The sequence below is a fragment of the Natrix helvetica genome (genome assembly GCF_964273705.1).
Source record: "Natrix helvetica genome assembly, chromosome: 10".
Taxonomy (NCBI): Eukaryota; Metazoa; Chordata; class Lepidosauria; order Squamata; family Natricidae; genus Natrix; species Natrix helvetica.
The window spans coordinates 21,633,650-21,657,504 of NC_138561.1; the positions used below are offsets into that span (position 1 = coordinate 21,633,650).

General features: G+C 53.6%; 1 protein-coding gene across 2 annotated transcripts in view; it reads right to left on the reverse strand.

The window, feature by feature from the left end:
• GSE1 (Gse1 coiled-coil protein) overlaps positions 1–20,781 on the reverse strand; it is a 167,151-nt gene extending 146,370 nt beyond the window's left edge. Inside the window, exon 1 of one of the 2 annotated variants that reach the window (XM_081963458.1) lies at positions 19,941–20,781. In XM_081963458.1, coding sequence (XP_081819584.1) covers positions 19,941–20,714 — 774 coding nt within the window. In that variant the 5' untranslated portion in view covers positions 20,715–20,781. The remainder of the gene's footprint in view (positions 1–19,940) is intronic. The other variant, XM_081963459.1, reaches the window with a different exon arrangement.
• Between the last annotated feature and the right edge of the window lie 3,074 nt (positions 20,782–23,855).

The window sequence follows — 23,855 nt, forward strand, 5'->3', positions numbered from 1 at the left end:
CTCTGCATTCTTGTATTCTTCCTCCTCTTCCTCTCCACTTCTCTTCTTCTTTTTCCTCTTCCTCTCCTCCTCCTTTTCTTCCTCTTCTTCTCCTCCCCCTCCCCCCTCCTCCTCTTCCTCCTCCTTTCCTACCTACCTACCTACCTACCCATCCATCCATCCAGGTATTACAGACTTCTCAAGGCAGCTGAGCATTGATTGATTAAGTACCATCAAGTCAATTTTCACTTATCAACCAGGTAATTAGTACTATAATCCTCTGCCCAGGATGATAAGGGGGTCTAGGGCTTTGAGGTTTCTTTGAGCCCTCTCCCCCACGAGAGAAGAAAGAGACCACCTCGAGACAGATCCCACCCTGGAATGCAAGGAAGCACTTGACCCAAATTCCACTCATTCACAGTCAAGCATCCCAATCGGGTACATGGATATACACACGCTAAATAAATCCCAACCGGATATCTTCCGGCCCAAAAAAAAGAGGTGAACCCCAATTCAAGCCGCAGCCCACCAGTGAGGCCAGGATCCCTTCTCTGCCCAGAAGGAAAGGGGGGGGGGGACGTTGAACAGAGTTGGGGGAGCCAGCAGCTTCCAGCCCAGCTTAAGATCCTGTTTCTTGCGAGCAGCAGCTGGGAAGAGGATGGGAGGGACAAGAGGCACAATTGGGGGTGGGGGGGGAGATGGCATACATCATGGCTGAAACATCTGCTAATAATGTCTCTGGGGGATTAGGAAAGCCTAAGGTTTTCACCAGGGGCATCCGAAGGGGCGGGAAGCCAGGCTCCCCTGGATGAGAAATGCCAATAGGTTCTGCTGTGGTCAGTTCCCCAAGGTCCCTCTATGCTGACCTGGAGGGGGTCATAAGGGTCAGGCGGGGGGGGCGTAAGAACCCAATGCAACAAGCAAAATAATTTTCTTAAACTGAGAAAAAATTAAGCTGGGAAAAGGAAGGAGGAGGAGAATTAGCGCCCCCTAGTGTGGGCTGCTGTGCTTCTCTGGCAGAATTAGCACCCCTAGTGCCGGGTGGGAGTCATTACGCCAGCCAGTTTGCAAGAAGTGAATTCTATGAGAACCAATTCAAAAGGAAGGCTCTTTGGGGTTATACTACACCCCGTTTCAACAAATCAACCATATTTTTTGCACAAGGAAGGGTTGGGCCCGGACGATGACCATGGCAAGGAGCTGAAGCCACTTTCCTCTTAGAAAGCCCCTCTTCTCTGTCCCTCTGCAGTGCCCCCAGATGAGCAGGCAGGGAGCTCAACCCCTTTGGCCGTCTGTCCATCACCTGCAGCAGATTACAGATGTCAGAGCAAGCCAGAGCGAGATCCGGGATGCGGGCTGTGGGCCAAGCGCTTTTGTTTACCCTCCTATCTCGTGCCAGCAGTGACCGTCAGGGACAGACCAGCCAAATGTCCTTGTGGCCATAAGGGAGGCAGGACTCTGACCCTCAACATCCTGCTTTCTCCACCTGGTCCAAAAACATTTAAGGCCTCCCAAGGTGGATGCTTCCAAAGTGAGATCGGGGGGGGGGGGGGAGCGCCTCCTTGATGGACAGAACATTCCTCCACCTCCAACAAACTTCCCCAGGGAAAGTCAGCCCCAGGTCGGTCTGACCAGCTCTGGCCAGAGAAGGAGATGGGGAGAAGTTTCCTGGCTGGAATGCAGCTCAGACACTTGGTGGCCTTCAAGCTGTCCCCACTGGCTGGAGACTCTCAGAAAATGCAAACAACTTTGAGGATGTTAAGACAGGACTGGCCTCCCTCAGAGGGAGAGGTAATTAAAAAAAATATTAGACTGTGCAGAAATGAACAAATTAATATTGCCAATTAAAGAGAAGGAAGAATCAGAGTATTATAAGATTGGGGGATGTTTTTATCATTGGATAGAAAAATGAATATAGGCAAAAAGAAATAGAAAACTGAATAATTTGAGGAGGGGGGGAACTAGAATTATAGGGGAGGAGTTGAATTAAAAAGCCAATCGAAATGCAAATGTAAAGGCAAGATAAAAATAGATTTGAAGTGATCTAACTGTTAAATATGATGATATAAAAACTGTACCCAGATGACATACCGTAAGATTATTGATGTCAGAGAGATGATGGAAAAATAAAATAAAAAACTTTTTTAAAAAAAGACAGGCCCGGCCTTGGCTGTAGCAGAGGGACCATGCAATGAACGAGAAGCTCTGGATGGAAGCAATAGCGAAAAACATTAATCAGGGGAATAGCTAAGCCTCCAGAAATTGTGGGTGCTCCATCAGCTGGGGGGTTTTTAATTGAAGAGGAGATTGGACAAGCCATTTGTCGGAAATAGCATAGCATGTAGTGCTTAGGTAGAGGGTTGGACTAGAAGACCTCCAAGGTCCCTTCCAACTCTGCTGTCATTTTGATATCCATGTTTATGGTCCTTTGATTTGGCGCATGGAATAATGTTAAATCTTATAATATTAGCAACAATGATCGGCTATTATAAAGAGCAGAGGTGGTTTTCGCCTTACAATCATTCATTTAGCAGCCATTCAAAGTTACAACAGCCCTGGGGAAAAAAAGGTCACTTACAACAGTTCCTAGCAGATACGACTGTCACAGCATCCCCACGGTCCCCCAGGATCCCTCAACAAACACAACTGGCTCTGTTTTTCCTTTAGATCAGCACAATTAGGGGCCGCCAGCAGGGCCGGGGGCAAAAAAGTCAAGATGGCGCCCATACCTGTATGCATCTGAGATGGTTTTTCTTTTAAGATTATGCCTTGTTTTACAACTGCTTGGTAAACATCTATGAGGTCTGCTAGCTGGGTCAGGCCTCCGTGAGCAAAATGGGACATCCTTTTTCTTTTATTTTTTGGGGTAAAGAAAGACAAACCAACTGGGTTGAGATCAGGCCAAGCTTCTTGAACTGGGGCGTCATAAAAACACCAAAGCCGTGGTTTTGGCCAAGCCTTTCCCGAACAAAGCAGCCGGACCAAATCCAAATGAAATGGAGACACCAAGGAAACATCCCCCCCCCCCCCTCTCTCTCTCTGTGTCTTTCTCTCTCTCCCCAGGCAGCACTAATGAAGTGGAGCTGTGAATTGCGGCAACGGCTTCCGAGCAGAACCAGAGGTATGGAGGGAAGGGGGGGAGGGTCTTCGTAGCCCCAGCCCAGCCCCCAAACCGAAGAGCGTGGAGGACTCAGCTGTAACCCCAGGCAGCCTCCTTCCTTTGCAGCCCTACAATACATAATCACACTGCTGACCCCCTGAGCACGGGGAAGATTTAGAGCTCCCTGCAGAGCTGAGGGCTCGTTTATTTTTTATTTTTTTAAAAAAAGTAATAATAATAAAAGGAATTAAAAGTATGCAAGAAGAGAAGTCCTCGGGGGAGGGTGTGTGTGTCAGGTTTACCCAGGGACCTGCATTTGCGGCCCCCACCCATCGGCACTTAGAAACACAACGCGACATCAGGAATTTCTGCACCTCAGAAGTGTGCAAGGGGAGGGGGGAGGTTTTTGTACACACACACACACACACACACACACACAGAGAGAGAGAGTCTAGGAAGAAGGTGGGGAGGAAGAATAATAAAGCCAAGCTCTTCTCCCACTCTTGATGGAAAAAGTGTTGCTTTTTTTTCTTCTTCCCCTTGACCTGTGACTCCAGGAATCTTCCAGATAAATCATTTCGGGAACTTTAGACAATGAGGCTGCGGACTCTCCGGGGCAGGACAGAGGGGGAGGTGGGGGGAGGCTGTGGGGAGCCAGAGAGAAAGGAATTTGGTGGAAATCAGAGGCAGCTGGTCTTCAGTTGGAGGGGGACAGCAGCACTCCTGGGGGAAGATTGTAAGCATTCCCACCCTTCCCCGTTCGGGACTCCTAGGCAGCCACAACAAAGTCCCCCAGATAGGGAGAGAAAGGAAAACATGAGAGATAGTCCCTCTTTCTCCAGACTTCTCCTAGCCCCCCTTGTCCCAGGGCTGCCTTTGCCCCCTTGCAAGAGGAGGGTGAAAACTGCAAAGGGGTCAGACCCACAAAAGCCACGCAAAGCAGCTGCTTTAGGGGGGAAAGGCGAAACCTACATGAAATAAATCAAGTGTTTCTCAACCTCAGAAGTTTTAAGAGGTGTGGACTTCAACTCCCAGAATTCAGCATGCTGTCTGGGGGATTCTGGGAGTTGAAGTCCGCGCACAGGTCCTTGACTTACGACCCCTACTGAGCTCAAACTTTCTGTTGCTGAGCAAGGCAACGACTGTCTCGCTCAGCAACAGAACTTCTGGGCTCAACGGTGCTTTGTCCCATTTTACAACCTTTCTGGCCGCAGGTGTTAAGTGAGTCACTGCCGTTGTTAAGTTAATGCTGTTGCTAAGTGAATCTGGCCCCTCAGAAGATCTCAAAAGGGGATATGTGACCCCGGGACACTGCGACCTGTCATAACTATGAGTCAGTTGCCAAGCATCTGAAGGTTGGTCACATGGCCATGGAGCTGCTTTAATGGTCATAAGTGTGAAGAACGATCATAAGTCACTTCTTATCATAAGCACCCACAGCTTCTAGAGGCAAGCTGTTCCACTGGTTAATTAACAAGAGTAACAGAATAACAGAGTTGGAAGGGACCTTGGAGGTCTTCTAGTCCAACCCCCCCCTGCTCAAGCAGGAGACCCTGTGCTATTTCAGACAAAGCTATCCAAGCTCTTTTTGAAAGCCTCCATTGATGGAGCAACCCCAACTTCTTGTGGCAAACTGTTCCACTGGTTAACTGCCCTCACGGTCAGGAAGTTTCGCCTTCATTCCAGGTTGCATCTCTCCTTGGTTCATTCCCATCCGTTGTTTGCTGCTGTAACTTCATTCAGCGTCGAACGGTCACTAAACAAAACTGTTGTCAGCCAAGGACTACCTGTAACTTCAGCAGTCCTAGCGAGGGGGAAGTGGAGCGATTTTGGGGACGGAAAGCTGTAAAACGCAATCCAGATCCATCTTGCTGGAGCAGGGTTTGTGGCAGAGAGGGAAGCTCCAGTCAAACCACCCACAGATTCACCCTCCGCACACATGCACAAGCACACACACACACACACACACACACACACAGAGTCTCCCAGGCTCTTGGAGCTGTGCCGCCCGCCTCTCTCCCCCCCCCAGCCCTCCCCCCCTTGCGGCATTCCTGCAAGGTAACGCAAAGTCAGTCGCAAGGAGACAGTGTGAGCCCTATCCGGCTTCCCTCGCACCAGATGTTTGCATAAATAAGGCAGCTGCCCTCTAAGCTAACAAGGTCAGTCACTGGCTCCAGCAAGCCGAGCAAACAGGCTGGGTCTTGGCAGCCACACAGCTCTGGCTTGGCACAAGCTGCGCTTCAGCTTCCTGAATTCTTCAAGCATCCAGAGAGAGAGAAAAGAAAGAAAGAAAAGAGGGGGAGAGTGGTGAAAAATAAGCATCTTAGCAAAACCATTGGATTCCCCCCCCCCCCCCCGTCTGCTTCTCCCCCACCCGCCCGCCCGCCTCGGAACAAGAGGCTTCCTTTGAGCGGCATTGAGGGGGCTGGCTGGGGTTCCAGGGTGGAGGGGAGGCAGGAGGGGGGCACCGTTGCCCGTGCTGCCCCTGGCGCCATGGGTAAAGAGAGGAAAAGGGGCGAGGATCTCCCCTCAAGCTGGGCAGGAAAATGCAGGTCGGTTTTGCAGGATGTTGTGGCTTAAAAGTGAGGGAACTCAATGCCGTCTCTCTCTTCTGTCAAGGGCAAAAGAAAGGCGGTTTGAGAGCGAAGCCAGGGTTAGCTTGAACTCAGTTTGTTTCACAAGCCACCCAGGTCTCGTTCACACATCATGCTGTGCTTTATAGGCTTCGAGCAGGGATTCACCTATCATGCACAGCCAAACAAGCTCCAGCAGTGTTTTTTCTCAAACTGAGCACCTTTCGGATGGGTGGACTTCAACTCCCAGAATTCCCCAGCCAGCACAGCTATGATTGAGCAGGGGTTGGACTAGATGACCTACAAGGTCCCTTCCAACTCTGTTATTTTATTTGATTCTCCAAAGCACCGGAGGGCAGGACATGGAACAGGAAAATAATCAAGGAGACATCCGACCTAGAAGCAGAAATTTCCTAACGGTGAGGACAATTAACCGGCGGAATGGCTTGTCTTCAGATGTTGTGAGCGCTTCATCATTGGATGTTTGGAAGAAGAGATCAGACCATTTGTCTGAAGTGATATAGGCAGGCTTTCCTGCTTGAGCAAGGGGCTGGACTAGAAGACCTCCAAGGTCCCTCTCAACTCTGTTGTTCTGTTAACATAGGCATCCTCAATCCTACAAATGAAGATATGTGCAGTGTTCATAGACATGGTTTTTTTTCAAACTATAGTCCCCGGCCCCCAACAGTCTGAGGGACCATTATCCAATGTCTCTCAATGCCCATCTTGGGGGTTTTAGTTGCAGTCTTAATTGGTGCAGTTCTCAGTCTGGTTTATTGTGTGGTCAACTGAAACATATGATCAGGAGTTATTTGGAAGGAAATCCTGTTTGTTTTATTCTTTTTTTAATGGCCTATTCTAGGGAGCCTGAAGCTGCTGCTGTAATGCAGTTAGGCAAGTGGCAAGAAAGTTTGCGCTCTTTTTCCCTTTGGGGGAGGGTTTTTTTAAGTAAATAGATTCCTTGGGTTGAGCAAGTACAACAAGGACCAAGGCAAATGGACTGCTAAATTGGCCATGCCCACTCAGTCACATGACCACCTAGCCACGCCCACCCAGTCGGTTTGGTCCCCCGTATAAGGGACCGTGAATCGGGCCCCTGTTCAAAAAGTTTGAGGACCCCTGTTTAACATTCCGGTAGAGGTATGTGTTTGTGCAAGTTCCTATCTTTGCAACTGAAGAGGTAGACAATGGTTGGGTCTAAGATGCCTCAGCTGAATCCTTCCACCCCACAGGGTCCCAATGAGGTCAGGAAGGGCGTCAGACACTCTGCACGCGTTGATAGGATCTTGCTCCTTCCACAAAAGGGAGGATGGGCCTTGCCTGACAATCCCACTCTGCCGCCCCCTACCCCCCCCCCTTCTCAGTTGAGCCCTTGCCAATGAGGCCAGCTCAGCTCAAGTCTGCTTTACGGGACACTAACAAGCCCCCATGGAAGGGGGGGGAATAAAAGGAGGGGGGGTTGTGTCTGCTGTTATCACCGCATATTTTCCCAGCATTTCACCTCTACCAGCAGCCTTCCAATCACCGCCCGCCCCATCTCGGCGCCTGCAACCCTCTTTCTTTTAAATATTATAAAGCAAGCCAGATGCTATCTCTAATCCCCCAGCTGGTGGGGATTTGCAAACACGTTGGAAAAAGGCAGGCCTGTTTCTGAGCCAGCCTCACCGCCGCTACTGCACCTCGCCTGCCTGCCCAGCTCCCTCTCCTTCCTTCCTTCCTTTCTATTTGACCCTTCCTTCCTTCCTTCCTTCCTCCCTCCCCCTCTCCTCCTTCCCCCTTCCTTTCTCCCTTCCTTTGCTCTCTCTCCTTCCTTCTTTCCTTCTTTCTATTTGACCCTTCCTTCCTCCCACTCTCCTCCTTCTTTCCTTCTTTCTTTCTTTTCTTCCTTCCTTCCTTCCTCATCTGCTGCCATTGCAAGGCCCTAGATTAAGAACAGAAAAGAGGTTCCTCCAGGCCCACATGGACGCAGACTGGGGTTCCCAGGACAAAGAAAGCCCAGAGGAGAAGTTGGCACAAGAACTGCAAAAGGGTTTAGCTGCAAAGTCTCCGTGGAAATCTCTCTCAAGGCTCTAGTCTAAGACACTGTTTTTCTCAACCTCCATGGAAGATGGGTGGACTTCAACTCCCAGAATTCCCCCGTCCACCCATCTTGAAGTTGCTGAGACTGAGAAAGTCCGCTCTCCCCTCTTTCCAACCTGATCCGCTCTGGGGTTTTAAGGCTGCAAGTTGCAAGCACAACCCGGATTGGAAAAGGGCTGATCTGGATCATCTGAGTTAAGAAGCCACCTTCAGCTCAAGCCGGATGGACATCTGGGGGATCTCATGGAAGGAAGGAACAGATGTTGGAAGTAGGTGAGGAAGAGGGAAGAGGTTTGAGCTGCTCCAGAGGGACCTGGTGAGTTACAGGCAGGTTAGAAAACGGGGGTCATCCTTGCTCCGGGGTCAAGGCTTGGACTCCCTATTTGGTGCTTCCACCAGGTGGGTCAAAGCTGGGGAAGAAGAAGACCAGGCTGAACTTCACAACCCAAGTCAAGTTGAGGTGTGACTCATCCCAGTCCTTGGGTGACCCCGAGCAGACGCCTTCCTTGGGATAACCCATAATAGAGGGCTGGCTTTGGTTTTGGCCTGGCGTTTCTTCATCATGTTGGGATGAAACAAACACGGATTCCACTGAGTCACCCCCTCATTGTGGCTTTGGGAAAAATGATCCCATAGATGGCATTCCTGCTGCAAAGTGACATCATCAGGGGCTGGGAAGTACATGGAACACAGAATAACAGAGTTGGAAGGGACCTTGGAGGTCTTCTAGTCAAGAGATGGCGAACCTTTCCGGCACTGAGTGCGCAAACCAGAATGTGCATCCGTGTGTCGTGTGCCAGAGAGCCGGAAAACTCAAAGACCAGCTGGCCGGTGCCCATTCACCCACCGACTAGCTGGTCTTCCAGCACGCACATGCATGCCAGCACCCAAAGAACAGCTGGCCACTGCGTGCATGCCTGTTTTGGGGATGTTTTGGGCCATTTTGGGGGCTGTTTTCAGGCCGTTTTCTGGGTCAAAAACAGCCTGAAAAATGGTCCAGAAAACAACTTGGGTTTGGGCTGTTTTCCGGCACTCCAGTGCCCACGAAGAGCAGTTGGCACCAGAAACCAGAAAAGCAGCTGGTGAGAGCATGCACGCCAACAGAGAGGGGTCTGTATGTCACTTCTGGCATGCGTGCCATACGTTTGCCATCATGCTTCTAGTCCAACCCTCTGGCTCAAACCGAAGACTCCACACCAGGGATCTCCAACCTTGGCAACTTTTAAGACTTGTGGACTTCAACTCCCAGAATTCCCCAGCCTTGTGTCCCCCCCCCCCCATTCACTTTGCTTGTCAGAAGTGGGAGGGCCACCAACAGTGATCATGTGACACACACACACACCCCAGGATGCTGCAACGGTCCTGGAGACATCAAGGTGTGTTCAAACCACTTTGTTCTTTTGCATTATTTATTCAGCTGGCTGCATTAAGCCATGGTTTATAGAAGCGTGGCTGGCTGGAAAAAATCACAACCCTCCAGGAGTTTGGTACCCACAACCTGCTTAAGTAAATCACACTTTACAAATTGCAAGGCTGGCAAATGTGCTCAAGGAACCACAGGGAGGCTGTACGAAAGGTAGACAACCAGCCGCAACAGAGGCTTTATTTGAGCTTCACAGCTAAACGATGGGCTGTCCACGGAGCCCACGTTTGAGGTTCAGGTGCCATCAAGCCCTCCTCTAACCCCCCCCCCAAGCTGGTCCCTTCCTTTTCCCACCAGACGTCCCCAATCCGGCACCTTCCATCAACAGCAAATGAATCGCCTGTCAGCTGCTCAGCGGGGATTTCCAGTTGAGCCAAGCTGCGACTTTTCCATGACTTATTCTGGGGTTTAGGGACACCTTGTATCTCGGGAGCCTGGGCTTCTGCAAGGGAGCAAGAATGTGCCCCCCCCCAGCCCAGGGCAGGCACCCAAGAGGGGGGGGCTTCTCAGGGAGTCTGGGAACCCCAGGCCTCGATTCCAACGCAGGGAGGGGTCCCAAAGGTGCTTTTTTCAAAGGCAACTGGACTTTGTTTTTGTTTGAAGACTCCTGATACCAAGAAGCTTTTTTAGAGCTAAAAGCAAACACCCCCCCCCCCAAAAGGGCGGGAGGGGAACAGGGGGTTGGACTAGAAGACCTTCAAGGTCCCCTTCCCAACCCTTGTTGTTCTGGGAAAGGAAAGAAGAGGCTTCCCATGGAAAGAGCCAAACACGGGAACATGGGATGCTTAGAACAGAAGAGCTGCGGGAAAGAGAGAGGGAGGGAGGGGTGTGTGTGTGTGTGTGTGTGTAGCATGGGGGGGAGGGGGGAGGGAGGTGGTTTGTTGGTGACCCAAGTCCTTTTGGCAGGCAGGCCTGCCCCGGGAACACTGGCCACTGGCCCAGTTCAGCGCTGAACTTAAACAAACTCCTGCTGCAGCCATCTGCTTGATTTTAAAATAAGTCAAACAATCTGTTGAGCTGTGGGTAATCAAGTTTCCATCTGCGCGGACGCCTGCTCGCCTGCCTGGAGCCTCCGGTGCCTCTCACAGCCAAACGCTCCCAGCAGCCCATGTGGCTGTCCCCCTTCCTCCAAGAAGAGGAGGAAAACCGGACCTGGCCACCTCTGGGGCAAGGGTGAAATCCAGCAGGTTCTGACCGGTTCTGGAGAACCGGTAGCGGAAATTTTGAGTAGTTCAGAGAAGCAGCAAATGCCACCTCTGGCTGGCCTCGCCCCCACCTATTCTCTGCCTCCCGAGTCCCGTCTGATTGGGATGAAATGGAGATTTTGCAGGAAGCTTCTCCGGCCACGCCCACCACCCCCACCAAGCCACCCCCACAGAACCGTTAGTAAAAAAATTGAATTTCACCTCTGCTCTGGGGCCCCCGCTTTCATCCCCCCTGGGTGGATCCTCGGGTCCAAGACGCAGCTCTTTTCATAAACCCCCACCGAAGTTGGGGTCTCAAGGGAAGGGGGGGTAAAACGTGGCCTCTTGGCCAAGCAGGGGTCAAGGGGATTCAGCCCCCTCTGGCCCTGGGTGCAACGGAGCAGGTGTCAGGGCTGACCCAAGGCCAAATGAGGTCCATCCCAGGGAACCAAGGGATAGTCCTTCACATCTCATCAGGCCCTGGAACAGCGTTCTTCAAACTTGACCACTTTACGATGGGTGGACTTCCAGCCCTAGAATGCAGCCGGCCAACACAGCTGGCTGGGGAATTCTGGGAGTTGAAGTCCACCCATTGCAACGTTGCCAAGTTTGAAGGACACAACAGCTCCATCGGAGATGAAGTTCAACCACAATGTTTTGCTAATGGTTGCTCCATCCCTGGAAGCTTTTAAGAAGTGGTTGTAGGGCCATTTGTCCTGAATGGTGGAAGGTCTCCTGCTTGAGCAGGGGGTTGGACTAGAAGACCTCCGTGGTCCCCTCCAACCTGTTTACACTGCTACTGAGCACAGAACGAAATGTTGACCACGTAACCACGGGGAGGCTGCGACGGTCATAGAAGTGCGGGAAACGGTCCCTAAGTCCCTTTTTTCAAGTGCCGTTCGAACGGTCACTAAATGAACCACTGTAAGTCGAGGACTGCCTGTATTTGAGCCTGCACAGGTGAGTTTAGGGCTCTTGGGGGGAGGGGGTGTCAAAGGCCTATAAGCAACAGGTAAAGGAAGAGGAAGTCTAAGCAAGAAGGATAAAAGCAAAGTAAGGCAAACGGCATCTATTTTGTTTTCATTGTAAAAACTCACACCACAACGTTGTGCCTTGTGGGGGGGGGTTGTTCTTGGAAGGGAAAGCAGAGGGGGAGGCAGGAAAGGCCCACTGCGGGGGGGGGGAAGGGCCTCTGGACAAGGAAGCCTCTTTTTTGGCTCTTCCTTCTCCCTGGAGCGGAGAAAGGCCTGGGCTGTGCCGCCATTTGGTCCCGGCCAGAAAAATGCTTTGGCTGTGCGCTGCTTTGCACCGCTGCCAAAAACGGCCCTGGAGGGGAAACACAGGAACCACCCGCCCCACGCTTCTGCCAAGGAAACTGAGGAAGGGAAGAGCCAGGTGGGGTACAGGTAGAGAAACCTGGACTTACAACAGCTCGGTTAGTGACCGTACAAAGTTACGACTGAAAAAAGTGACTCAGGACCATTTCTCACAATTACAACTGTCGAAGGCCTGATCCAAAATTCAGACATTGGGCAACTGACTCACACTTATGACCATTTGCAGTGTCTCGGGGCTCACATGGTCCCTTTTTGCAACCTGCAAAATCCACGGGGGGGGGAGCCGGATTCACTTAACAACCAGGGGACAAACTTATCCACTGCGGTGATTCGCTAAACAACTGGGGCAAGGAAGGTCGGGAAAAGAATCACTCAGCCAAGGTCTCACCTAAGAATGGAAATTTTAGGCACCATTATGGTCATACGTTGAGGACTACCTGCCCAGCCCCAAGCAAGTCGTACAATCCCAGGGACGGAGCCAAATGGTGCAGGGTTTCCTGCCTAGGCATGGGGTTGGACTAGAAGACCTCCGAGGTCCCTTCCAACTCTGTTGTCTTATTCTAAATGTGCTCAGGGGTGGAGCCAAGTGTGCTGAGAATGCACAGCACCGTGTGTGTGTGTGTGTGTGTGTGTGTGTGTGTGTGTGTGTGTGTGTGTGTCTGTCCCATGGGGGGGAATTTGCAGAGGCTGAAGCCAAAAGATGCAGCCTGGATCTGCGAAAGAGGGAGGGGGAGTTTAACCCTTTGTCCCTCAGCCAGCTGACCCAGGCTGGAAAGGATGCGGGGGGGGGGAGGCAGGGGGGCAGAAAGGTTTGCCTGCTGCCCTCCCACAAAGCAGGGCAGCCAGTCAACCAAGCCCCCCATAGCAGTAAAGGGCTAAAGGCCTTCTAGAGAACAGGCCCTCTTGACCTCTTCAAGTTCAAAGGGCAACAAAGACAAATCATTCGGGGCATTTTCCACCCCAGTCCAACTCAAAAGGGGGAGGGGTGCTGAACCCCACCCCCAAAGGCTGTGCAGCATGGGAGTGACATGCAATGCCTTTCCAGGGGCCAAGAGGAAGAGTCTCCCCCCCCCCCCGACGCCCAGCCTGGTGCTTTGGGGGACCAGAGCCATAAAGGCTGGCAAACCCACAGTCCGTCTGTCCCCCGTGCACCAGAAAGGTCTGGCACTCTCCCTCCCAGGTGGTGCCTGTCCCCAAGCGAGGGCATCTGCCTCCTGGTTTCAAGCTGCAGAAGGAGAGATGAAGGGAGGAAGAACAGCTGAAGCCCCCTGCGGGCGGGGAGGGGAGGCTTTGCATACTGAGCCCCCTGCATGCAAAAATATGCAAATAGGCACGTAGGCTGTCCTTTCAGAAAAGTTTTCCTCTTTTTTCTTCTTCTGGACAACACAGCTGTTGATGGAGGACGAGGGTTGGAGGGACAGCAGGGGGGAGAGAAAGAGAGAGGAGAGAGAAAAAGAGACAAGGGATGGAGGGACAGCAGGGGGGAGAGAAAGAGAGAGGAGAAAAAGAGAAAGGAAAAAGTGAGGAGAGAGAAAGAGAGGAGAGGAGAAAGAGAGGAGAGAAAGAGAGGGGGGAGAGAGGAGAGAGAGGAAGAGGAGAGAGGGAGGAAGAGGAAGAGAGAGAGAGGGTAATGGACTGCAGCCAGCAGAGACAATGACAAAGGACAAATGTCTACCAGGAGAGCACCCCTCTTAACCATCCGTGCCAGTGACGGGTCAACCACCTGAGCCCCCACCCCCACCCCAAAGTCAGCTGCAGTCAAGCAGCAAAGGTCCCCCTGTGCATCGCTTTCCAGCCGGGCATCAAAAACCACCAACTCCTGGTTGAACTGCGGAGGGCATCTTTGCAACTCAACAGGCGGGCGAGTTTCCAAAAGAAGATCAGTGAGGGTCATTTATTCATGTACATCCCAGCTGCTGAAAACCCAGAAGGTTCTAATTGGCTTGCAGAACCAGAGAGGAGGCTTCAACCTAAAAGCCGTCCCAAAGCAAAGAAAGTTTCCGGAAAAGTTTTGGGTTGAAAATGGCTTCGGGAAGCTGAATCCTGCCAGGGTCGAGGCCAGGGTGGTTGTGAAAGATTTGCACCAGGGCGGGTGCAGTTTTGAGGGTGAGACATTGGTGCGGTCTTCATCTGAAGGCCGGACAAGAAGCAATGGATGGAAACTAATCCAGGAGAGAAGCAACCTAGAACTAATGAGGAATTTCCCGACAGGGAGGACCATTAACCCGCGGAACCATCTGCCTCCAGAAGTTGTGGGTGCTCCAACACTGGAGGTTTTTTTAAAAGGAGATTGTCTGGAATGGCATCAAATGAAACAAACAAAATGTTTAAAAGTTGGGCTATTTACGTAGCTATTTATCAAGCATATCTAAATTATATTAAAGTAACCAAAATATCTTTACAAGCCCCAAGGAATGTCACAACTTTTGAGCACCCCTAATGTTTGGAAACGGAAAGCTGAAAATTTTTGACACACCCTAAAAATTGGGTCTCCTGCTTGTGTGGGTGGGTTGGACTAGAAGATCTCTAAAGCCCCTTCCAACTCTGGCATTCTCTTATTCTGCTGCAGCAGCTCTGCCTCTATCAGCTGTGAGTCCTCTCCATTTGAGATTTTGCAGATTTCTCCCCTTTCCAGCTGTCGGAGAAGGAAACCCCAGCCTGTCTGTCTGTCTGACTGACTGTCCATCAGTCTCTTTCTCTCTCATTCTCTCTCTCTGTCTCTCTCTGTCTCTCTCTCCCCGCCCATGTCTCTATCTCTGTCTCTCTCTCTGTCCATCAGTGTCTCTCTCTCTCTGTGTCTCTCTCTCTCTGTCTCTGTGTGTGTGTGTGTGTCCCTCTGTCTCTCCGTGTCCATCTCTCTCTCTCTCTCTCTCTCTCTCTCTCTCTCACACACACACACACACACACACACACCTTGTCCCAACTCAAAGTGTCATCCCAAAGACCACAAAGGCAGCCTGTGCAGGCCAGGGCAACGGCTGCAGCAATTTAACAGTGAGATTAGCCAACAGGTCAATCCCTCCCTTGAAGTCTCCATGAATGGGCAATCTGTCTTTGATAGCTCCCGCCTCTCTGCCCGGGTGCCAGGCTTTGAAGCCACCCAAGGGCCACCTTCACTTGTGACAACCGAGAAGCGCTCTAGGAAAATCAAACCCACCAACTGTCACTAACCATCCAGGACTGCAACCCTGAAGCCTCTGGAATAACAAAACAAAATGTTTTTCAGAGGACGGGGATGCACCAAAAGAAAAGATAATTTAAATCAATCAGTGGCTCTGAAGGATTGGTGTGTATCTTCTCTTCTTCTTTTGGCTTTTGTTATTTAGTTTGCATCTCAGGGAAGCTAAGCATGCTCAGGGGACGCCTGTTTCCCAATTAAAGGCAAAAGGAACAGGATAATGGTAAATTAACCAGCTCAATCTGTACAATTCCTTTCTGAGAAAACAACAGTACCGACAATGGAGAATATGTCAACAAGTTTTTTAGTTGCTTGAGCAATGTCCAAAAGAGGAGCCAAGAGATTTAAGAGTGAGCCTAGTTATCCCTATAAATTCCTAGAATTTTACATGCAACTGAGAAACTGAAATCTCTCACATCACAATCTTCTGATCACTTGTGGTCAGGCATGCAGGGAAAGGGGTGACTGCAATGAAGGGGTACTTTACTTTGGAGTAGACCTACAGGTATGTGCAAATGACACCCCCTCTTTTGGAACACTTCCTGGGGTTTTTTAAACTCTTTGTCTATTTCATATTTAGCCCGATCCAAAGTGGCGCCTGAAGTCTTTCCCAGAAATGGCTTATAAACGTTGTGTCGTTCTAAATAGAAGGAAGATGAGAAATTGTTGCTTAGTTGTTTTGTCTGGCTGGATCTATGCAACAGGTGATCCTTTAAGGGCAGTGTTTTTTCAACCTTGGCAACTTTTAAGAATGGGTGGACTTCTGGGAGTTGAAGTCCACCCATCTTAAAACTTTCCAAGGCTGAAAAAACCCACTGCTTTAAGGCTTCAAACATAGGATTATCTGCTTGGAGGGGGGAGGAGAGAGATACTGTCGCTTCACTCTCCCTCCCCTTCTATTTAAGGTAGCAATTCCAACATCAGCAGAATTCTCATGTTCCAAAAGCATTTTCTGGCAGACTCATGACTCCCTAGTTTTGGCTTCATTGGTGTCCACAGCTATGCTGTGAAGTCCATGGGAGCTTCCACCAAAGACATGCCCCCTTCCCTTTACGTTCCACCCAGGTGGTCTGCTCAGCTTCCTCTGCATCGATTTGCAAGACTGCAGCCCTTAATGGCCTTGTTGGGTAAGTGTGCCATGCCAGCAAGAGAGCAGATGGGCTGCAGTCTACTCAGAAATGCAGAAATGAGCTTGGCTGCCAACCAGCGGAAACGCAGCCGCACCAACAGACCGGAGAACTCCACATTCTCCCCCCTTCTCTCCATTTAATGACTTCAGTTTCCCACAAATTGTCCTCGTGGAGATTGGAGCACAAGAGGAAATCCCCACGTCTTCAGCCCCATTAGGAGGGGCTATTAAATCAAGACCAACTTTGCTGCAGGGCCCACTGAGGCCCAAACATCAAGGGAACTCCTTGACTCTTGATAAATATAAAATAGAAGCTTGCTTGCTTTTCCTTCCTTCTCCTTCCCTTCCCTTCCTTCCTTCTTCAACTAACTTCCTTCCTTTTTCCTCCCTCCCTCACCTTTTTTCTTTCCTTCCTTCTTTCCTTCCTTCCTTCGCCCCTCCCTCACTTCTCCTTTTCTCAATTTCCCTTCTTCCTCCCTCCCTTGCCTCTTTCCCTTCCTTTCTTCCTTGCTTCTTTCTTTCTTTCTTCTTCCTTTTCCCTTCCTTCCTCTCTCCCTCACACCCTCACCTCTTTCCAGTCTTCCTCCCTCCCCCTCTCCATCCCCTTTCCTTCCTTCCTACCTTCCTTCCTTCCTACCTTCCTTCCTACTTTGCTTCCTACCTTCCTTCCTTCTTATTTTCCTTCCTTCTCACCACTCCTACCTATCAATCAAAGTCAAGAAGCTGCAAATGAAAATATATCTTTGTCTTTCTGAAAGGTTTGATGCCTTTTCTGTCCTAGAAACCCGTGCAAAGGAATCTCTCTTTACGACGGGGAAACGAGGCAGCTTTTGAGCCAAGGCCGAATGCTGCCTTCCAGCCCTTCACGTCAACTGAACCTTCTCACAGCTATTTGACCTGGTGCTCCTTGGCTGCCAATCACAGCAGACAGCGCCTGTTATAAAGGCCCACAATTGGCCAGGCAGCGTTCTGGGCTCCTAGTTTTCTTTTCAACGGAGTTTCCAGCTTTTAATAATAATAATAATAATAATAATAATAATAATAATAATAATAATAATAATAATAATAATAATAATAAAAAATATTTATTTCTTAGCCGCACCCTCTCCCGAAGGACTCGAGGGAAGTGAAAGCAGGTGGACTCCCACCAGGTTGGGTGAATCCGTGGCCTTGGTGACCACCCGGTGGGTCAATGACGGTCCTAATCCCATGCTCGGGCGCTGTGCATTATTGGGGCGGTGCCTGGATAAATAGCTCAGTGCTTTGAACCCCCGGCTGTCCAGGCTTTCTGGAAACCCAGGAAAATGCTGCACTACTGAATTATCCAACCACCAACCAAGAAGCCAAATGGCCACTGAGCTCCCTGGCCACACGGCTTTGGGGAGCCTCTCCCCCAAAGCTTCCCAACACTCACAATGCTTCCTTTGGCCCTTTAAGGGTGTCTTGTGCCAACTCGGGGGCCTTTCCCAGGGCTCCAGTTTCCCCCAGAAGGCAAGCATCAAGAGCCGCCTGTGGTGAGTCAGGCCAGAGCCGAGCGGGCCATTTTTCACGGGCCTTTCCTGAAACAGATGCTGGCGCAGGCTGCCAAAATAAGCAGGAACTGCTGTTTGGCAGCCAGGCGATCTGTGAAAAGAGCAAAGGGCGGAGGGACGGAGCGTCTGGGACACCCACATCACCCTCCGTTTCTTCCCTCCCGGAAAGTTGCAAAGTGGGGGCCTTGTTTGTTGGTGGGGCCACCGGACTTCCTAGCAGAGCCCTCCTCCCTCGGGCAGGGAGCCACGGGCTTCAGGGTGCAACCCGGCCTTTATCGGAGCTTCCCACCCCCTTCCTTCTCGATGACAAATGCCGCGGGGAAACAGATGTGGACGTCTCCCGCCTGATATTCGTGCGATGACAGGCAAGGCTCTGCAAGACTTCGGGAGGGGCCCCGGGATCCTCTAGCACCACCTGTTCCCTGGCCTGGCACAGAAAACACAGAGAGAGGGGGGGGAGAGGGGGGGGACCTCTGTGAACTCATGACATTATCCAGGGAGGGAAAAGAAAACTCAAAGCAAGAAAAGCAAGCGGCAGTGAGTCAGGCGTTCGCCCTCCTCACTGGGGGCCAGAAAAAAACACAGCTCCCTCCCTGCCATGAAAATCCAAGTAGTCCTCGATTTACGACCACAACGGAGCCCCACATTTTTGCTGTTAAGCAAAATTCACTTCTTAAGTGAGTTTTGCTCCGTTTTGCAACCTTTCTTGCCACAGTTGTTAAGTAAATCACAGCAGTTAAGTGAATCAGGATTTCCCCCCAATGTGGACAGCAAAGTTCTTCAAAGCAGAAGAGAAACTTCCAGAAGTCTCCTCTTCCTCATCCTCCTACTCCACAGCCATCCAAGGAGCTCAGCTTCTGTCCAAGGTGCTCCTTCGTTCCCGGCCCTGGTGGGCTGGCCATAATTCCTCAACCTTTCAACTTTGCCACAGTCATAAGAGTAGCTATCACAAAGGTCTCTAGCTAGGCAAGCAGAGGGGAAACATCTGTGGGTCAATCCACGTGATGGAGTGCCATTCAACCTCAATCACCTGGACCAAGCTTGATTGAAGCAGTCAATCAACCTGGACTGACAACTGTCAGTCTGTTGCTGACAGACAAGTGTTTTTCATGATACCAAAGGATGCTACTCAGGGCAGTCAAGCCAAGGAACCCTACGGATTCTTCTCTCCTTGTCTGCTCCTTTAAGAGCAGGGGTCTCCAACCTTGGCAACTTTAAGCCTGGAGGACTTCAACTCCCAGAATTCCCCAGCCAGCAAAGCTGGGAGAGGAAGAGCCAGTCAGTCTGGCGGGAAAGAGAGGCTGTGCCACTCAGGCTGACCAACAGCTCAACTGGGCAAAAGCTTTACAGACCAAGCACTGCTTCAGACATGGGGATTCCATGACCCGGTGGGAAAGCTGGACCAGACCCTCCTTCAAGAGGGCAGAGAAATCTAGGGCAGGGTTGTCCAACTTCGGCCACTCGAAGACCTGTGGACTCCAACTCCCAGAATCCCCCAGCCCAGCATGTTGAAGTTGAAGTCTGCAGCTCTTCGAGTCAACAAGGATTGGACACCTATGATCCAGTGCAGGGGTCTCCAACCTTGGCAACTTTAAGACTGCTGGACTTCAACTCCAGGAGCTGGCTGGGGAATTGTGGGAGTTGAAGTTCTCCAGGCTTAAAGTGGCCAAGGTTGGAGAGCCCTGCACTGGATCATAGGTGTCCAATCCTTGTTGATTCAAACCACAGGGAAGTGCTCTGCTCCCACCCAGGACGAGGTGGGAAGGAAGTTCTGTCCACCAAGTGCTCGCCTGCAAACTAAGACTCAGGAGCCTTTGCTGGGCAATCGCCCCCTGCGTTGGGCAGGACTGGAGATGGGCTGGCAAAACAGGATCCATCTCCTCCTTTCTGGGCTCCCTCCAGAAATGATGGCGATGGAGATTCTCCATCAGGCTTGTCCCAAAGGCGCTTTTTCAAGAGGCAACCGGACTTTTTTTGTTTTTTTCCTTGAAGACGTTTCACTTCTCATCCAAGGAGCTTCTTCAGTTCAGTTCTGAAGAAGCTTCTTGGATGAGAAGTGAAATGTCTTCAAGGAAAAACCAGAAAGACCAGTTGCCTCTTGAGTGCTCCAGAAACAATGTGTGGCATAGAGCTAGAAAGTAATTGGGGGGGGGGGTTCTCCAAAGAATTAGGATGCCAAATGAGACCAGCACCCCATTTAAAAAACCAAGTCTTGTCAACTTTGGACACTTATGAGCTTCTTATAGTAACAACGTTCTACAAGGTTCTCTCACACTGGACATAAATTCATTGCCTGAACTTTGACGCTGGAGATACATCTTGGCTCAAAGGCCCCCAGCCTGACACCTGCTGAAGAGCCACGGCTTTCCCAATGGCGGTGCCAAGGAAGAAGGAAGGCCCCATCAGAAGGCCAACCAGAAACTTACCTTTTGGAGAGACAGAGGCGCAGTTGTGGGCAGTGCCAAAAGATCCCTGGCCATGGCCGATTTGCCTGCCAGCACCAGCATGGCGCACTCTGGGCAAGCGCCAACCGTCAGCCGCTTGCCGTCATCCACCAGCAAGGTACCTGGACCCCGGAAGGAGCCCAAGAAGACGGGCAGCCGGGTCACTGGCACCGCTCTTAATCCAAGGTGCCGTTTCTTCTCTTGTCGGCAGAAGAAGCAAGCAAAGGTGTCCACCTTGTACTGCCGGGACCAGGCACTGCTGGGGTGCTGGGCGCTGCCCTGTTCATGCTGCAGCCACTGGGCCAGGAGGTCGTGGTAGCACAGCAAGCAGGTGGCCACGATCCCTGTGGCATCGGCTGCCCTGGCCCGTGGAGCCGGGGGATACACTGCCAGGAAAGGGAAAAAGGGCTCCTTGTCACCAAAGCGGCCAGCAGCAGGGTTGACGCTGACTTGGAACTCCTTGCCAGGGCCCAGCTGGGCACCGCAGATGTAGCAGCCAGAAGCCAGGCCTGTCTGGGTCAAGTTTGAGGTCCTGGCCACGGCCTCGGCCTCCCCAACAGCGGCAAAGACCTGCTGGTACCTGCCCAGGAAGCTCTGCACGGAAGTGATGCATTGTTCGTTGCGGCAGGTGCGATAGGTGGCCCAAAGGTCCTGCAGCACCAGGTAGCAGCGGGGACAGCTTCGCACCTGGCAGTGCTGGTCCAGGCCTTTGGCCCGCGGCGGGCAGGGCAGGTGGCTGAGGAAGGGGAAGTGCATGGCTGCCTTGGAGCTGCCGTTGGGAGCTTTGGCCGAGACGGGGTGCCAGTCCTGGGTGCAATCCTCCCCGCAGAGATAGCAGGCTTCCGGTGAGCGGGGCAGTGGGGCACCTTCCTCTCGGGTCAGCCCGGCCCTCCAGGACTGGGTGGCCGCCAGGGGCACCACGTAGAGCCGCTGCAGGACGGGCACCTCGGCGCCCTCGAAGCTATGCCACTGCTGCATGAGGGAGGCGTGGCAGGTGGGGCAGACCAGGGCGCTGCCTGCAGGGCTGAGCGGGAGGGCACCGGGCGGAGGGCTGTGCAGCCAGAGGAAGGGGAAGAAGGGCGCTGTCGAGGCTTTCTCCTGCTTCTGCACGTGGATGCGTTGCTGCGAGGACGGCGTCAGGGAGGAGCCGCAGACGTAGCAGGCCAGGCCGGCTCCCCCCGCCGAGGCTCCCCCGGTGCTGTTGCTGCCGCCGCTGCTGGGCGCCGTGCGGGGCTCCTCGTCGCTGGTGATGTTGATCTCGCTCTCCTCCGACGAGCAGCGGTCCGACGGCGGCCGGGGCCACTCGCCCGCCGCCCCCTCGGCTCGCCTCGCTTCCGAGCCGGGCTGCGACGCCGGCGACCGTCCGAAGCCGTCCATGGCCGCGCTCCAAAGAGGCTCCCCGCTGGCCCGGCGCCGCACCGGCCGCTGCCGCTTCCTGCGAGGCTTCGGCTCCAGTGGCAGCCCGTTCCCCGGGTGAAAGGGGATCGCCGCCTCCTCTGCCGGAGGCGGCCGCAGCTGGCTCCCCTGGCGGGGCCGAGAGAGCAGATGCGCGCCGGGCCTCTTCCGCTCCTCTGGGCTGTCGGGGGAGCGCGGCTCGGTCTCCGACAAGGTCTCAGCGTCGGAGAGCGAGGAGAGCGAGTAGTCGTTGGCGGGGGCGGCTGTGGGCGCTCCGCGGGGGTCGTCGGGGCTGCTGCTGCTGCCGGGCCGTCGCTCGTCGTCCGTGCCCAGCGCGTAGGCGAGATTCCACTCCTGCGGCGCCCGGCGCAGCCCTCCGCCCGCCGCCGCCGCGGGTCCCTCGCACTGGTAGGGCCGCTTGAGCCAGTACATGCGTTTCTCCAGCGGCGTCCGCGCCCGCTCGAAGGCGTCCCACTGCTCGGCCAGGAAGCAGCGGCAAACGGCGCAGACCAGGGCGCAGCCCTCGGCGCTCACCTCCCGCGCGCCGGGCGCCGGCTCCTGGTGCTGCAGGAAGGGGAAGAAGGGCTGGGGGCCGCGGGACGCCCGCACTTGCAGCCGCAGCTCTTTGCCCCGGCTGATGCCGCCGCCGCAGACGAAGCAGCAGAGCGGCGCGGCGGAGGAGGGGCCGGAGGCGGCCGGGGACGCGGGCGGGCAGCAGCGGCTCCTCGCCGCCCCCGCCGCCTCGTCCCCGGACGCCACCGCGGCCATCAGCCGCTGCTTGCGGGAGATCGGCGCCTCTTTCCGCGGAGAAGCGCTCATCTTGCCCGGGAGGAGCGGCAACGGCAGCGGCTGCGGCTGGAAGAGAGTCCCCCGGGCCGGCCGCTCATCTTGCAAGGCGCCGGGCGGCCGGAGCGAGCGGGGCGGGGAGTTGGCGGCGCTTAGCGGGCTCCCAGCTGCAGCCTCCCCGCCGCCGCCGCTGTTGCTGGTGGTGGTGGTGGGGAGGCTCCGGGACTGGCGCGGGCTGTCCTGCTGCGGCCGCTGGCCAGCTCTAGCCTTCCCTTCGCCCGGCCCGAGGAGCTGCCGCCGCCTGTGCAAAGTTTGGCTGCGAACTCGGAAGCGCCATCGCGCCGGCTGTCTGGCTGTCTGCTGCCTGGCCCCCTCCCTCCCGGAGGAGGGTCTCCGCACCACCAGCCGCGCTTCCCCAGGCAGCCAAGCCCCGCGCCCGCCGGAGCCGGCTCCTCGCTCCCCCCCCCCGCGCCGACTTTGCAGGAGGTGGGGAGGGTCGGGCCGCCCGCCAAGGCCAGGAGGGACGCCGCTGCGCCTCCTTGACGCCGAGAAGAAATGCCCCTGGGGAGGCGGGGGGCTGCCCTTGGACCCGCCGCAGAGCCCGGCCCTCTCCTCCCGAGGAGCAGCCTCGAAGGGCCAGGGAGAACTCGGGATAACTGAGGAGGGGCTGAGACCGGGGCGCCTCGTTGCAGCCTGGAGGGGGGCAAGCAACCGGAGAAGACCAGGGGCCAGAGGGAGAAGAAATCGGGGGCTGGGCGGAGATCTGACCCGGGGGCGTGGGGAAGGGGGACATGAAGGTCCCCACACACACACCTGGAAGGAATCGAGGGGCATTGCAACCCTTCCCCGCCCAGCATTTCGGCGGCAGCGATCGCAAACGGCACCAGAAGCCCCAGTTGGCAGCAAAGGGAAATCCGGCCAGGTAGCCAATTCGGAGGGTGTGTCTCACCCCTCTTTGGTGGCTGCCTCAGCTTTGCCCATCAGAGGGAGAGGGGCTGACCTCAAGGACCCCCTACCCCCGTGAATCCAATGCTACCAGAGCCTCAAAGTTGACCCAGAAGTAAAGCAGACTAAACCGAAGCTGTCCCTGCTCTAAACTTTGCTGCCCTGGGACAAAAACCCAACATCCCTCAAATCGGAGACATTTTTCCTGCACAAAAATATGCCCAGTGTCTTTGGATCCCGGTGCCCTATAGAAGTTCCTTATGTGGCTCCCAGAAATCCCAAGACAGCAGCAGGGAATCTGGGATCCGCATTTCAACCCCTCTGGGGAGAGGAGAGGAGAGGAGAGGAGAGGATACAACGGGATACAATAAGATACAATGGGATAGGATACAATAGGACACAATCCTATTTATTGGCCAAGTGTGATTGGACATACAAAGTTTTGATCACCTGTTAAGCCCACTCCAACCAGTGACAGTCTCCCTTGATCCTGGGTTGGAGAGAAGCATCTCCCAGGCGAGATGGGTAGGTGGGCTGCTGGAGACTTGGGCAGGCCAAACATGTGCTCTCCTGCTGTTAGGAAAGCCCCCTCCCCCCTGCTCTTGTAAGTTGGAGGGGTGAGTCAAGAGGCCAACGGGAATGGCTACCAGAACCTGGATTTGGTTAGCCAGCTGGGGGGCAGAGATCCCCAAAGTGACACCCCCAGCCTGGCTGTGGAGCTTTCCCACACAAGCACCACCCACCCACCCACCCACAGACCGACAGAGCTCC